Here is a 16816-nt window from a genome sequence, read left to right on the forward strand (position 1 = left end):
CTTAGGTGCCATGGATGTACTGTCCTAGATGAGGCATCAGGTGGTATTGCGAAACAGTTAGTACCAATGAGTGAGCTTTCAGAATAACATACAGTACATACATTAAACAAATTAAGGAAGTATTAAAACACAAAACTGATAATGAAATGTGAAGTAGTGTTACTGGTTGACATTTAACTCATTACAGGTAGGTGTTAAAATTTTTCTTCATATTCATAATTAATTCCTTATCCTCAGGGAAACTAGACAGAGAAATGGTTACATATTTTAGTATGTGTAATTCATTGTGTTAGGCTGGTTAATGTTCATGTTAATGAAAAATTACCTGCAGCATGAAAATTAATTGAAAGTACAGAAAGGGTATCAAAAAAGATCACATGGAAAATCAGAGTGGCTAGCATTTGAAATTAATCTACAACCACTTAGTACAGATGAGGACAGTAGTTTAGACATCTAAATGTCACATAGCAGATTGATTAGGAAGAGTAAACTGCACTACCAGACAGTTGTTTAAAACCTTACAAAGGTTCATTAAAACTGTAGAGCAATTGTCTTTCGTAGGTTATACATGACCAATTCTTTTTCATGGAATACCTCAGTTCCTGCTCATGCAAGGAAACAAAATATCTTTGATCTACAATGATCAGTAAATAATCCTTTGGTTAACATGTGACAAGAAAACTGGGTAAGTATGAATCTCACACATTTTCAAATTATGCTTTGTTCACACTATGCGTGTTGAAACAATAACAGTAAATTCATCTTCAATCAGTAGAGTGATTAGTGGTTGACTTACAGCAATAGTGTAAATTACATGATTGACAGAGTAAATCATAATATATGTTGCATGTACGCTATCTTCAAGTAATAGGATGATCTGCTAGAACTGTTTTGCTTGTAATAGCACACTGTGCTTAATCAGTTATGTAAACTATTTTCTAGAGCAATTCTTAAATCAAGAGTGTCAGCTCTAGAATTTAACAGACTATCAGTAATCCTCAACAGTAGAGCCTGTAAATCTTTGTGAGCTCTCAGAACATGCAATCCCTGGAACAACACTCCATTCATCTCACAACAAATTATGTCGAAATGTGATTTGGGTTGCTTTACAATATGTTGAATAAAAACTGTGTAATTATTCTTTGCACATTTCTTAAGATAGGTATTTCATTAGAAAGGTTAATTCAATTCATACTAAACTGTTGTACAAGATCTAATATTTTATCCTCAACATCTGATAGGTATCCAGCTGGCACCAAATACTGTTCAGAGGATCCAGTCTGGGCATGTTTGTGCTGAGGTTTTGTATGGGAGAAGGTTGAAGAACCAATTAACTTTTTAGACCAATTAGCAAATTTAAACTCTAGCTGCATTTTGACAGTGATCCTGTTGTTATGACAAGATGTTCCTGTTCCCAAAACTGTGAGATTATCCTTAAAAGAAATAGATCAGGTTTCTCTCTAACAGAAATTATTTGCAGTTGAATTCTGCTTGAATTGCACCTGAGCATAAGTTTAGCTTAATAAAACTACCTTGCTTGCTCTTGGTTCAAACAACACACACACACCTGTTTTCTTTTGTACAATTTCTACAGCTTTACTGAAATGGCACCTGCTGTAGCAACAATTAGTGTTAAAATTAAAGTGGGTAATTAGTTGTAAGCAATAAGGTTAAACAAAATGCATCTCTGGTGGTAACTTGTAGAAATAAAACTTATTTACATTTGCATGCTGTGTAATGGCTGCAGTCTTAAGTTCTATACTTGCATAACAGTCACCCAGGCACATAGCTGAAAACAAACACTCTCCTTGCACTACCACTACACAAATCTGTGAAGATCGTAGGGGTGTCTTGAGCTGGTTCGCTTGATGGTTGGTGACATCTTGGCCTCCAAGTGTGGACTGTGACTACATAATGTTTACTTGTGGGAACTACAATTGAAAGAAAAGGCAGCTGAAGCTTCACAGTTAATGGTGACAAACCTTTTACGATGGGATGTGGCCCTTTCCAGATCTTCTTTGACTCCATAACTTGACCCTTCTTTAACATTACGTAGCTCATGTAGTCCAGGTCTGCAACCTGATGCTGCTGCTGCTGCTGGGATATCATTTTGTTTTCATGCTGAAGGAAGGACTGACAATTTAGCTGTTGTATTCTCATCCACAACTCATTAACTTTGTGTTGATTTATTTAAGCATTCATTCTTTGACCATAGATACTAGTAGACTGGCCTTGCTGTGCACAAGCCATAGGGCTGGTGTGGCTCCAACATAAACCACGTGACTGTTGGCAAAACGTGGCAGGATTTCTAATCAGTGGTCTGCCATCCTGTGTTTGTATCGTATTTTCCCCACATTTCTCAATTGACTGCCAAACGCTTCCAACAAAAATTACTTTTTTATTTGTGAAAAATTATGCCAGAACTACATTTGACGTGGATTTGTTCACAGCACCATTTATAAAATCTAACAAATACATCGAATGCCCCTCTGGTGGGCGGTGGGACGAAGTTGCTATAAACTATAAATTAATGTAAAATGTCGTTAAAATTCTTTTAAACAGTAAGAGTGGGCTCGTGTCAAAACTTTAAACATTGGATTTGCCGCGTTTTGAGCTCTAGTCACTTATAAAAGAAAATGGGATATGGGAATTATGTCAACTATAGGTGCCAAAATTGTCAAGTTTAGGAGCAGGTCCATTTTAGACTATGAATTTTAGGTGCACTTCAAAGGTTCAGTTTCCACAATTTTTACAAAAGTTTAAACTATCAGTTTAAAAATAACGAGCTACAGTTCTATTCTAATACAATTTTTTACTAACTCGCAGTTATCACACAAATTCTAACAACATTCAGACTTACAGGCATTGGAAGCATAGATTTCAGAAGATGAGGCATCATCTAACGAACACCTTCTAGTGTGTGATTTACGGAGCTTAGGCCTCTTCGATTTCATATGCTCCGGAAAATCAAAAAGTGTCGGGATAGCATCACTACTTAGCCAATTCCCTCCAGTCTTAGCCCTATAAAAACATCAGGATTAAAATTGACCGACACTGTAAACATAAATTATAAATATACATTGTAAATAATAACTAACCTATCAAAACACTTCTCCTCAAAGTGCTTCGAGCAAAGGCGTGTATGTGCAGATGGCTTAAAGTTGTTCCGTTTCAGGTCTGTATCCAAAACTGCCTTCGGTTTTCATCCTTAGGGAAACTATGAGTAGGAACGAGAAACAGTTATACTTACTTCTGTAACCAAATTATCACAGACACTTTCCAAAATGTAATACGAGTCTGACTTTACAGGCATCACTTTCAGCACTTTAATTTTCGTGATACTCTCTTTCAAGTGTAAAAAAAACATATAAAAGTCACTTTAGCAGATTTCAATAAATGCATCTGCACTATGATAGAAACACACGTGAAATGTAATGCCATTTCCCCCGACATAACGCTGAGTATGGTCATAAGCGCAACTCGAAACAACCATGTTTTGCCAACATTCATGTGACTTCAGCCCAGAGATGTTGGAGCCACGAAAATGATGTCAGGGCCAGTCTATTATATTCATGGTCAAAGCATTCATTAGTGATTCCAATGGTCAATCAGACAAGTCCCAGGGTGTGAATGAATCCTCTTTCAGTGCATGATTTTGTTTGGATTCAGGCCAACAAATGCGCATTTTTGTTTTGGCACTTACATCATACGGCAAACAAATATCACTGTTATGCTTGCTGTTTACAGTGTCTAATGATCATGACTGTTCTTTGGACTCATATCTGCTTAAATTATCTGTATTAGTGGACAACAAATCAAATCCAAGTACATGGTAGTAATGTGTTCCCTTATTTGAGACTACTTGCACCCTGGTTCCATAGCTTACCATCAATTGCCCCTTCATGTCAATAAGCAGTCTGAATTTTCTTTTGTGATGTATAGCGAATACCTCATATTCCTTACTGTCATTTCTTGTTAACAATATTAGCTTATTCCCAAGAATAAGCAGCTTTCACTCGGTTACGGCAGGAATCAAACCTGCATTTGGATCAGACTTCCTTAATTCTTGTGCAGAAGGGTATACTGCTGCATCCATTGTCAATAAGCTACCACTTGAATTCAAAAATCTTTGAATCTTATTGTATTGTTGTGGTGTGCATACTGTAAGATCTTCGGTACACACATGATCAGATTATTTGACTTGTCGCTCTAACGAAGTAGGGGAGTGTCAGCAATATGTCTCGTGGTCTTATCGTGGTGTGTTTATCTTCTGCCGTTAGGTCAGACGATAGAAATGCCACTTGCACGCTTAGAGTAGCAAAAAGAGTAGCAGATTGACGGTGACCAACTTTAAACAGAACTTGATTAATTTTCACACACATTTATTAAAATAATAACAACGTAAAATTACTTAACTTTATTCTGGATGCTATTTACAATTGACAATCGGAAGTTCCTTTGGTCTTGGTACGTTGATCTTATTCTCACAAATCTCTGATACTTGACAAAGTGTTTATACATTTATCTTCATGGCTATGTACAGGAATATGATAATCTTATTAGGCGCAGACTGAAACTTGACTACACTAATGCAGACTAAGGCAGACTGATACAGACTGACTAGTCGGAGGTCTGTACACTTGTTATAATACCTCGCGCGTTCATGTATCACTGTGTGAGTGTGATCAGTGAGGAGAAAAGGTTCTACGTTAGCAGCGATCTCATTGGCTGCGTTACATATTAATACGCGGATTGGTGGAAGCAGAATTTGGTCCGTCTCTAAGACAGCGCCATCTCGTAGTGCGGAGATGGACGAGCGCTGTGCCTGCGCTGTTGTGCTTAGCAGGGCGCGCTCTAGTGGGAAAGTTGTGTATGCGCTGACTATGCGGAACTATGTAAACAACAATTGTTGATTGTGTTTACTTAAACTTATGGACTGAATTTTTTGGGTTCATTAACATTTATTTTTATCTGTTATTACTTTTATGTTGTAATTTCATGTACTGACATGTCCTATGACCTTGGAGATTTGATCCTCAGTTTGGTCCTACAGAACTTGACATGTAAATAAATAAATTTTCGGTGGAGCTAACAGGAATCATTGACTCAGGCAAAGGGCAAACACTGTGGTGCTCCATACACACCTATACTTTTTTTAACAATTTGTGAAATTGTTTATTAGTAACATCGGTCTTTCACTTTCTCTTGAGACCTGCTCCTGTATCCTGCAACTGTTGAAGATCTAATTTTCTTTACAGACCTCCCATATGACAATAGCTGCCTTCAGTGCTTTCTGTAAGGTCTTACACTTTCCCAGTCAGACTGCCTTACTTCTCTCTATGAACCATCTTGCTGATCAGTCAATCAGTGGAACGTGATTCTCCGATTCATCTTCACACAGTTCATAAATCTGAACAGTAACACTTTACTTCTGTCTGTGCACTGCTCAATTGATTCAGTCCACTGCATATGCAGACTTTATAAAGTTGCTCTCTGTAGAATCTAGGTGAATTCTTATGCTTCAATCTTTTGGCAGCTGCTCTTTTGAGTTCATAAGTGTTAAGTGGGTTAAGAGTTTAAGGAAGTCCTGTGCAGAGCCCTATACTCTCAATTTCACAATTGCTAACTTACCAGAATCAGCTCGTTATCCCATCAGGGAACACCATCTTCAAGGTTTTGAAAGAATGCTTTCACATCCTCGCTGGGGTTTCCACTTAACACTGCTACAGACAGCAACAATTAATAAATTTTTGTTATATAAAGCCACACAACCTGTAATTAAGAAGTAATGGTCACTTTTATCTTCCTTTAATCGCAAAATATCTGTACAATTCATTAACAACATTTTGACTGCAGTATGCTGAGTTCTTTCAATCTGACTAGCCTAGGAAGATTAATCACTAAAGTAAAAAAAAGAAAAGCCTATAAATCCATCATTGTTTTTTGTATTATAAGCCAAATTTGAGCACACTAACCTGAATTACAGCTGGATGTTCATGCTGCTGCTGCTGTGGTGCGTAGCAATCTGCTACTTTGTTCTCTCTCCAGCGGGTACTCTGGCATTTTTGACAGTTCACACTTTGTTGCACCTGTTCAGATCTAGTATTTCCCAATTTTACCCCATGCTGACACCATGTGTTATGAGGTATTCTTTGCTGACGACACGCTATGTTAGCTACTAGCCAGGCATAGACATTGGTTGTATATAGAGCAGAAATACACAAACAGTGAGGAGGCATCTTCTACATGTTTATTTCCAAATACACATTACATTAGCATGCATGTTACACCAACCCATCGTTTCTGACCTTGGTCTGAATAGTTGTGGCCTTTTTGAGACTCATTAGTGCGAGTCGAAGAAGACTTGACCTTTCATTCGATCCTCAGCTAATTAAACAGCAATTCTGCTGACTGTTTGTCACATGTAGGCAACCAGCGACCCAACTATTGAGGAGGCATTCCATGGCATACATCCGTCTGTGTGTGAGCACGTACAAAATGATGTCAGCTACAGGCTACCTTTATTCTTTATGAAATACTACTGTCTCTCTTTTTGCGAAGTTGCTTTGCAGGATTTTAGAAATGATAAGTTACTGCCCCTCAACAAATTAAAATATTGAGAACACATAGAGCAAATCTGTTGTGTGTTCTAGTATTTCAACTTATCATATCATCAATGAAACTTGAAGGGTTGACAGGAAGAGCATATATCATTGTTAAGTTCCTTTCTTACATAAATTTTCAACATACAGGAAACATATGATAACAATTTGCTGTTTTGTGCTTTCTGCTCTTTGCTTTCCTGATAAGCTGATCATGAATCTTTTTTGTGTTCTGTCCCTGGTTTTGCATGAAGTACAGTTGGTAGCTATTTCAGGTGACTTAGAAATAGTCTGATTGAGATGTGAGAAATTTGTAGCTTGACTTATAAGAGAGACATATTTCAGTTATTGTTATTTCTTATGTTGATTTTCTTACTTAAGACAATATACGTTAGTACCTGTGAATCATCGATCTGTCATTTAAAGGAATTAGTATTCATTTAAGATTAAATTCAATTTTTGTTGTTGCTGCAAGCAAGGTGTAAGTGATTTTTGTAACAGCAATTGTACCACAAGAAGGCAAACACAAATTATTATAAAACTATGACAGCTCCAATTTTGCCATATGGTTATGAAATGTGGACAACTGACAAAACCAAGGGAAACAGAATAAAAGTGAAGCAGCTCTTAGATCACATTCCAAATAACAATGTAAGGGAAGACTGAAATAAAACAGATCTCAGCAAATAAGTCACATTGACCACAACCTGTCTGTAGTAAACAGCTAGTTCATTGTCAGCAAGTTGATAAATTGATAGATCATGTCAAAGTGTTGTGGAGGAAGTCACTCAGATTTATTGGTGATATTGCATTAAACTGTGACTGCAATGCTTGTGCAGTATTCCTGTACAGTTCTAAAACCATAGTACACCACACAACACAATTATCTACCAATTCTACTTAAATTGGTAGACAGAAGTTGTCATTAAAAATTAAATTATTTACAGACACAGTTGCATGACATATGATGCCTCTTCTGTTATTCTCATAAGAGAACTCTATCCCAAGAATTCAGCAAGAGACTCCCTAAAATTTATGTCAAAGTCCTTTTGTACAGCATTGTTCATCTGGGTTCAAGGAATCTTCTGTGTGGTGTATTCCTTGGAACTGCAGTTGGTGATGAGGTGTGCTGTGACCCAGCACTGCACATAGACCAACATATACCTCAGACAGAATGTACACAATTCGATCAAAGGAAAATATCTGGGATACATAATGAAACGTGAGTTCACAGAATAACATAATCTAACACTAATGAATACCAGAATAACAGTACAACTCTACATGTCTACTTCTTCAAACAATGCAAAATTCAGGATGAAATGTAACAATACTATAAAAAGGATAGTTGCTACTGGCCATGTAGCGAAGATGCTGAGTCACAGAAAGGCACAACAAAAAGATTTTCAGAAAATGAGCTTTCGGCCAATGATGCCTTTGTCGAAAATAGACAATATACAAACACACACTTATGCAAATGCAACTCAAATACGTATGACGACAGTCTCTGGCTGCTGAAGCCAAACTGCAAGCAACAGCACATGATGGGTGAGGCAACCAGGTGGTGGGGGTAAAGAGGAGGCTGGGGCACGGAGAGTGAGGGGAAGGGGAGGGTGGGGATGGGGGGATGGTAAAGTGCTGCCTGTGGGAGCATACAGCGATGAGGTGGAGAGAAGGTAGGGCAGCTAGGTGCAGCCAGGAGATTAGTCAGAGGGTAGGGGGGTTAGCAGAAAAGAAGTAAAATGATTGATAGTATGTTGGTGGAATAGAGGGCTTTGTAGTACTGGAATGGGAAGGGGCTAGATGACTATGGACAATGACTAATGAAGGTTGGGGTCAGGAGGATTACAGGAACGTAGGATATATTGATGGAGGGTTCCCACCTGTTCAATTCAGAATAACTGGTGTTCATGGGAAGAATCCAGATGGCATAGGTCATGAGGCAGGGGAAAGAACATCATGTTGGGTGGTGTGTTCAGCAATGGGGTGGATCACCTGTTTTTTGGCTACACTTTGTCAGTGCCCATTCACACAGACAGATAGCTTGTCACTTGTCATGTGCACATACAATGAAACACAGTGGTTGCAGCATAGCTTGTAAATCACATGACTAGTTTCATGCCCTTCAAAATATCCTATGTTCCTGTAACCTTCCTGGCCTCAACCTTCATTAGTCATTGTCCTTATCCATCTAGCTCTTTCCCATTCCAGCACTACACAGCCCTCTATTCCACACTCAGTCTTTTTACTTCTCTCCTTTTCTGCTATTGCTCCTCCCTACCTGCAACTTCTAGATTGCACCACTTTACCATCCTCCACCCCTACTCTGCTATCCCTTCCCCTCACCACACCAGCCTCCTCCTAGCCCCCTCCCCCTCCCGCCCAACCAGTTGCCTCTCCCACTATGCGCTGCACAGCGAATGTGCGCGTGTTTGTGTGTTTTTTAAAGGGTGCGCGTGTTTGTGTGTTTTTTAAAGGCCTTGTTGGCCAAAAGCTCACTTTCTGACAGTCTTTTTGTTGTGCCTATCTGCTACTCAGCATCTCCATCATATAGTGAGTAGAAACTACCCTTTTCATAATATTGTTTACTCATTCATAGACATCATCAAGGGAGCAGAAATTTTAACGTGATAAATTTGCATGTGTTTCAGGACTTTAACCCTAGTAGGGTACACCCCTGAAACTGTCACATGCAGTGTACAACAGGGTCACAGTGAGCAATTATTTGCTGAAGAAATTGTCTGAATATAGAATTTTGGAAATGAAATTGGACTCTCATGTACTAAATTCATTTTATTTCACCACTCCCTTGAACTTTTTCAATCGCTTGTAGTATTAATTCATCCAAAATTAGAGACTAAGTAAAAATTGTCGTGGAAGCATTTCAGTGGAGAAACTTGGAAGTCATCTGGATCTAAGGACTTTTGTTTGCTGTTTAATTAGATGAAGACAGTATTCATTGAATGAAATACACATATTACATGAATATTTTTAAATGTTCTCAGTTATTTATAAATCATTTCATTTATTATTTCCACCCTCTTGGAATATGGACTTGATTGTTATCGGCAACTGACAGGCCCATTCTATTAGGGACAGATGTGTTCCAACAATTACTGTTATTCATTGGTGTCTGATGATTCATCAGACTAATCAGTTTCATTATTGTCCAAAGCTGCTGCTGGAGCATAAGCTTCAGAATCAGTTTTAGTCTCTTTTGTCACTTTCACGGTTGTGATCTTCTGACTATGCATTTTGTACAGCATCTTCCGTAAGTAAAACATTTTCACATACATGAACTTCACACACAGTGACAGAACAGATACACAATGTGTACTCCAGGGACATAGTGACCCTTCAAAAAATATTTCTGTCAAATTAATTAAACAACAATGACTCACAACTTCGAACATGCATCCTCTTCTAAGTATCACTCAGTGCTGAATTTACATTTGTGGCACTGGTGTGTGCACAGTAACAAACAAAACACTTTGGGGTCAGCGTGACCCTGGTGTACATTTCTAGGGTTAAGTCTCAAAATTTCTGCATCCTTTCAGCATAAGGACATGGTTCAGTGTTGAAGAACAGTTGTGTACTAATATGTCATGATAAAAGGTTCTCTAGTAATGTGAACACTGTATTTCTTTTGTATAGAGGTAACAAGCCAAGGAAGAATTTATAGGAAACTGTGTTGTTATTTTTATGTGCAAAGTGGTAACATTCAGTTTTCACTAATCAGAGTCAGTTTTCCTTAAGCTATCATTTAGTGTAGTTACTGAGCTTTACACGAATAAAATCAATTTATGAAACTTAAAGAAAATGCTTACACTTTTTGCAGGAGCCAGTCCCAGATACTTGGCTACCATGAGTAGTGTGCTCCCAATTATGCTACTGGAACACACCTTTTAAATCGACTTAAAGCTTCATCCTGTCACAGGGTCATTCCAGTCCCTGTCTAGTGCACAACTTTGTCTCCCAAATCAATATAGTGTACAATTATAAAATTTTGGGAAAATTCCATTCCTTGGTGACTTTAATTATTTCTTCAAGCTATTGAACACAAACTGAGTGGCTGAAGAATTCGCATCTGTGTACAAGTCTAGTAATTATTTCTCTAAGCTATTGTATAACTTGGTTACTGACATTAGCGAAGTTCTGTATCAAACCAGCTGCTCAAGAAATATTCAAATCACAACTGGGCTTAAGCAAGGGTGTGTGCTTCCTCTTCAACAATTTGGAATTAGATACCAGTTCATTGGAGAACTTTTTAATCAAGCCATACATGACTTATAAATGATCAACTCAGTTAACCTGGGCCGCAGACATGTTATTTCAGATGACAATGTTTCAACAGTTTGTACATCTAAAGTTTGCAACAGTCCATCAACTTCTTCAAGAATGCATATGAGTGATTTGATTTGAGTATGAATGCTCAGAAAATGAAGTACTCACACAATCTACTCCTGCAAGTACTCTCCCAATCTGTGATAATGTCAGCTTTTATACTTATTTCAGAGAGACAGATCTTTCTTCTAATATGACATTCTCTCGCCATGACATAAAAGCTGGAGCAATTGCATCATTAGAAACTAAGGTCATCTATAAAAATAAAACAGTAGGATTATTGAATAAATATTGCCATTTGTGTGAGGGTGCTGGGAAGCCATACAGAAGTCACCATCATTAGTCACAGGGTAGTTAGTTAGTTAGTTGTTGTGTGTTCCATTGATCAATCGCACGATATAGTAGCCGTTATGATGTGGAATGTGTCAAGTGCACAAGAAATGCACATATGAAACAAGGTTTTTTAATTTATATATTATTTACCCCCATTCCCTTAAATGGCACAAAATGCATATACTATATTTATAGATTTATTTGTTCCTATTCAAGAATTCATCTATGGTATAGGAGTTGTCAAGGAGATATGATTTCAATTTCTTTTTGAAGCTATTACTGCTGTCTGTCAGACACCTTATTTCATCTGGTAATTTGCCAAAAAATTTTATAGCAGCATATTTTACCCCCTTCTGTGTCAAAGTCTTATAATCATGAATGTCACTTTTGTTTTTAAACTGGTCCATGTTGTTGAGAACAAATTTCATTAGTGAGTAAATGTACTGTGAGGCTGTTGTAAGAATTCCTTATCTTTTAAAAAGATACCTACAAGATGTGCAACTATGAACCCCACACATTATTCTAACAACTTTCTTTTGAGCAGTGAATACTTTTTGTCTAAATGTTGAATTACCCCCAAAATATTATTCCGTATGACACCAGAGAGTGAAAGTATGCAAAGTATGTTACCTTACTAATTGCTATATCCTCAAAATTGGCAATTATTCTGATTGCTAAAGTTGCTGAACCTAGTCGCTTTAGAAGATCCAAAATATGAATTTTCCAATTAAGATGCTCATCTATATGTACACCCAAAAACTTAGTATGCTGTACCCTGTCTACTGACTTCTGTTGATGTGTTATATTTACTGAAGGAAATGCACTTTTTGCAGCATAAAATTGGATGTACTGTGTTTTTTCAAAGTTTAGAGCAAACCAATTTGCAGAAAACCAATTAATGACTTTTCCAAAGACCTTATTTGTATCATTTTCAATTGGACTTTCTTTGACTGGATTAATAATGATGCTTGTATCATCAGCAAACAGTGTCAGTTCAGCTTCCTGTTTCAGATAGGAAGGGGACCCATGATTGAACCCTGTGGGACACCTAATGTAATTTCAGCCCAGGTAGATGAAATGGCAAACTTATTTAAATCACTTGACCCATATAAGGAAACTTTTTGCTTCTTGTTCTGTAGGTATGATTTAAACCACTCATATGCTATTCCCTTTATACCATAGAATTGTAATTTCTGTAACATAATGTCATGGTTCACACAATCAAATGCTTTGGACAAGTCACAGAAAATTTCTATTGGTGACATTTTACTATTTAAAGACTCTATTATGTGGACAGTGAAATTGTATATTTCCGTCTCAGTGGAACAGCATTTTTGAAATCTGAACTGTGATTTACTAAGTATCCCATCATCATCATTATTGTGTCTGCTACTGTAAGTTTGTTGTATATCATTGCAGGCAAGATGCTCTCTGAAGTGAAGCTACCATTCACTCACATACAAGGTGTCCTAGCTTGGTAAAAATTTTGAATGTTCTAAGACTTTGGAAGCTTTAGCAGGATATCACTGTTAATTACTATAACCCATAAGATTTTATCTTGTTTATTGCTAAATCGCTTGAAACCATATGCAGAAAGTATAATTGGGGATTATGAAACTGGCTTTCGTAGAAATAGATCCACTACTGACAATGTACATGCAATCAGAATAATAAATGAAAAAATATGGGAACCAAAAAAAAAATTTCTTGTTTATCAATTTTTATGAAAGCTATAGACAGGCAAAACCGATGCACTGTAGTGATGGACTTGTGATTTCCAATTAAACTTATAAAGCTTTGTAAAATGCGCAAGGATGATAATGTAGGTAGGGTTATGCTAAATGGAATAAAATTGACTATTACAAATATAAAAATGGGCTAAGAATGGAAGATGTTCTGTCCCTTCTTCTCATTAATGTACTTGGGATGAAACTCAAACTAGTACCTACTCAGGTCCTCAAAAGAAATAAAGTTAGGTTTTAGCACATGCAGATGATATAGCGCTCATTGGAAAAAGTGAAACAGAAGTTAGACTGATATATGTGGAGCTTTTAGAAGCAATGTCCTGTGGTATTGTCCACAGATCGTGGTGCCATATCAAAGTCGGCAATGCGAATCGATACCAGAGACATTAGCGAGGGCTCGTTGCAACTCTAGAAAACATGGCGCCCCCCCCCCCCTCCCCCCTTGAGCATAGCAGTGCCCTTATGCTGAGGTCAATATAGTGTCACATATCCAAGAGATCATCTGAGTTTGAGACCTCAGCTACAGCAGTCAACATCATCATGTAGTACAGTGATCATTGTTAAAGTTTCAGATGAACTTGTACTGTTGTAAATTTCGAACATTGTATCTCAACAAAGCAGTTTGTTACTTAGTGCATCAAGTGATGCTTTCGTAGTCAATGGCAGTGGTAAATTGTCAACACTGGGGCAAAGAACTGTGTCAAAGTTAAGTAAATCTTTTATTCATTTAAATAATAAAATAAACTAATATTTCATGTGTTCCAGTCTGATGATACTTCTCCCAGAGCAATCAAAGAACCCACAGTTATGGCCAGATAAAAGTAGTTTAGTCTGGTCACAACTCATCCAAACATGCCCTAACCAACTTAATGATCAGAAAATGAAATACATGTTATTTCAGAAATGTAGAGATGAACAAGCAACCAATTTTGTATCTAATAATAGGCAAACATAAATCTCAATTCAGTGAACAGTTCAAAGATAAAGAATTACAATCAGAGCAACTATAAGTGAAAATGTGACTGCAAATCGCTAGTGAAACTACTGCTCCATACAAAAACTTCTAAGCTACTGACAAGGAAAACTAAAATTAGTCTACCTAATAAAATCATCAGACCAGTCCTAAACTATGGAGCAGAAACATGTAGTTTAACTAAAATGGAACACACCGATTATAAGTATTATAAGTATTTGAAAACAAGGTTATTGGAAAAATCTTTAGTCCATCCTATGATGAAGAATCACAAAGTTGAAAGAGAAGACACAACACACAAATCCAAGCAAAAAGCAACAAAAATGAGCAGAAAACTTAATGTGCATTTCACCTCATAAGAATGAAAGAGGATCACATGATGTGAAGAATATTCGTGGAGAAGTCATTTGGTAAGACACACAGGGTACATGGGCAAATGAAATTAAAACAATAAGCAATAGAATGGGTGTAAATGATTGGTAAGAAGCAGCACAAGGTACAAGCATTTGGAGGCAACATGTGAGATCAGCACAGGAGCTTCTAGACCTTTAGAAGCCAAGAAGAAAAAGAAGAAGAATGTCTACTTCATTGCCACATACAATGGACATTAAAACATGTGGTTGCAGGAATACAGTGCAACATTTATCAGGGCGCCATTGAATTGGGTATGGGGGATTACTTTCTTTCCTGTTTTGCCATAAGAGGAAACTCTACCCTCAGAACGTTTTCTCCCCCCCCCCCCCCCCCCCCCTCGCTGTTAGTGTGTTTATGCTTGATTTGCTTGATGGCATGTGGCTCATTGTAAATTTTGTGAGTTCTGCATCCATCAGCATATACAGCTTACCAAATGTGACTGTGACTCTAACATCAGATTAAAAAATATACCAGTGGCGGCTCATGCAAAATTTTATCAATGTGCTACAATGCGGCCTTTTGACTTACAAGGGTAGTAACAATAACTAAATTGAAAATATTAACTTTATGTATATAAACTGAACTGTTTAAATTATATAATCAATCATTTAATATTGTGAGGCATAAAATAATATTTTTAAAAAGGAGGGCCTTGTTGGAATCAAACCGAGCCAGCAAACTGCCAGTCAATGCACATGACCACTCAGTCATGGCACAATTATGTTGGGTGCTCCTCAAGAATGTTTCATACTCTCTATATGCGCAACACATTACACACCCTTTCAAAGAAATACTGACTTGGCGCTGTGGTTAACATAGCATTCATAGTGCTGGAAGTGATGACATCACATCATAGCGTGCACAGTCGAAAACAGACAGCTGTGTCCCTTCTCTGAGTTGTCAGTAGCACAGCTGACAACAATTCAGCACTCGACACTGGTTTCTAGTTATTATGGGGAGAGCAATAAAAAAACAAGCTGTCATCCATTTTATGTGGATACCAGCCAGCATTTGAAGAGAGAGAACATAATTTTAGTGCAATTTCCAGCTCGCATCCAAAGAGAAATGGCATAATTTTAGTGCAATATTTACTGTATGGTGTAGCACATTAGCACATGATAACTGGCTGCCAATGAATTATTGTCAAGAATCTATCGCAATCAAGTGACAACAGTTTTACTTTTTATTGATTATTTCTTGAGGAATTCATATAATATTGAAAGACAAGTGATTGATTAGTTCACCTCATGCTTGCATCCTGCATATTATCTCATTGGGGGCCTAGAGCACAGTCTGTGTGTTTATTTTCCAGTACTTTCTTCATATTGTGTTTAGTTATTTATCATTTTCTCACTCTGTCAATATAGTTACTTAATTTTAGAGGTTAACAAAACAAAAAAACTCATTATTGATTTAATTTTTCAGGATTGGTGTGAACTGAGCACAAAAAATCTTTGTAAGGGCCATATTTTGGAAGAATACCTGAAGGAAAGAGAAAAAGCAGGGGTTAAATTTCATCGAGTAGTTTATGTTGGTGATGGTAAGAATGATTTGTGTCCATGCCTCAGACTTGGTCACTCGGACATCGCTTTCCCTCGATGTGGGTATGCTCTTGCAGAAGTCTTGTGTGGTGGTGGCCAAGAAATAAATGCATCAGTTCATACCTGGAAAAATGGAGAAGAAATTATGAAGCACTTGTCAAATTATCTCAATTCTGATTATAGTAGTTGAGATAGGTATTATGTCACTTCTATTAGGATAATTTATTTCCTGTGAAAACAAAAGCATGCCATAGCTTTGTTTTAAAGGTGTATGCCACTGAATGCAGCTTGCACTGTTTAAAACTTAATTTTAAATGCTGCTTCATGTGTGATATTCTAAACAATGTCATATTATGTTTGAACATGTAAATGTATTCAGTATTCTGATACCCTTGTTATAAATTAAAACTTTGAAAGCTATACAAAAAAATATAACAGACTGCATTTTCTTTATAATATGGAAGTGTATGACTTACTCATATACTTTGTCCAAATTGGTATGTAATCAATGTGCAATAAGACTGAACAGAGCTTATAGTGAAAAACATTTAGGAGGCTATGTGAAACAACCCTACCTTGGACACTTGATGCAATCTAGCAGATAACTGGCACTGACAACAATGTAGAAGTTTTACAATCTGATATTCCAAGAGAATTAGGATACACAGTTCTGATAGAGACCTCTTGTAGAAGAAATAATTTATTGTCAGAAGATGATCAAATAAATACTGAAGTCAAGCATTTTAAATTCTTAAGAATGAAGATAGATGGTAACCTCCTTTTGGAAGTACCACATTCAGTATCTTGTTCAGAAACTAAATGTTGCCATATTTATTGTAAGAACTCTTTTCACTGTATCTGTCA

The 16816-nt window shown here is 37.1% G+C and overlaps 1 protein-coding gene across 2 annotated transcripts in view; it reads left to right on the top strand.

Annotated features, from left to right (window-relative positions):
• The window catches only part of LOC126342199 (pyridoxal phosphate phosphatase PHOSPHO2-like), a 40824-nt gene extending 24443 nt beyond the window's left edge, over positions 1-16381 (top strand). For both annotated transcript variants that reach the window (XM_050001835.1, XM_050001834.1), the window contains exon 2: positions 15837-16381. In XM_050001835.1, the coding sequence (XP_049857792.1) occupies positions 15837-16142 (306 nt within the window). In that variant the 3' untranslated portion in view covers positions 16143-16381. The remainder of the gene's footprint in view (positions 1-15836) is intronic.
• The last annotated feature ends 435 nt before the right edge of the window (positions 16382-16816 follow it).

Source organism: Schistocerca gregaria, chromosome 1 (genome assembly GCF_023897955.1).
Source record: "Schistocerca gregaria isolate iqSchGreg1 chromosome 1, iqSchGreg1.2, whole genome shotgun sequence".
NCBI classification, from domain to species: Eukaryota; Metazoa; Arthropoda; class Insecta; order Orthoptera; family Acrididae; genus Schistocerca; species Schistocerca gregaria.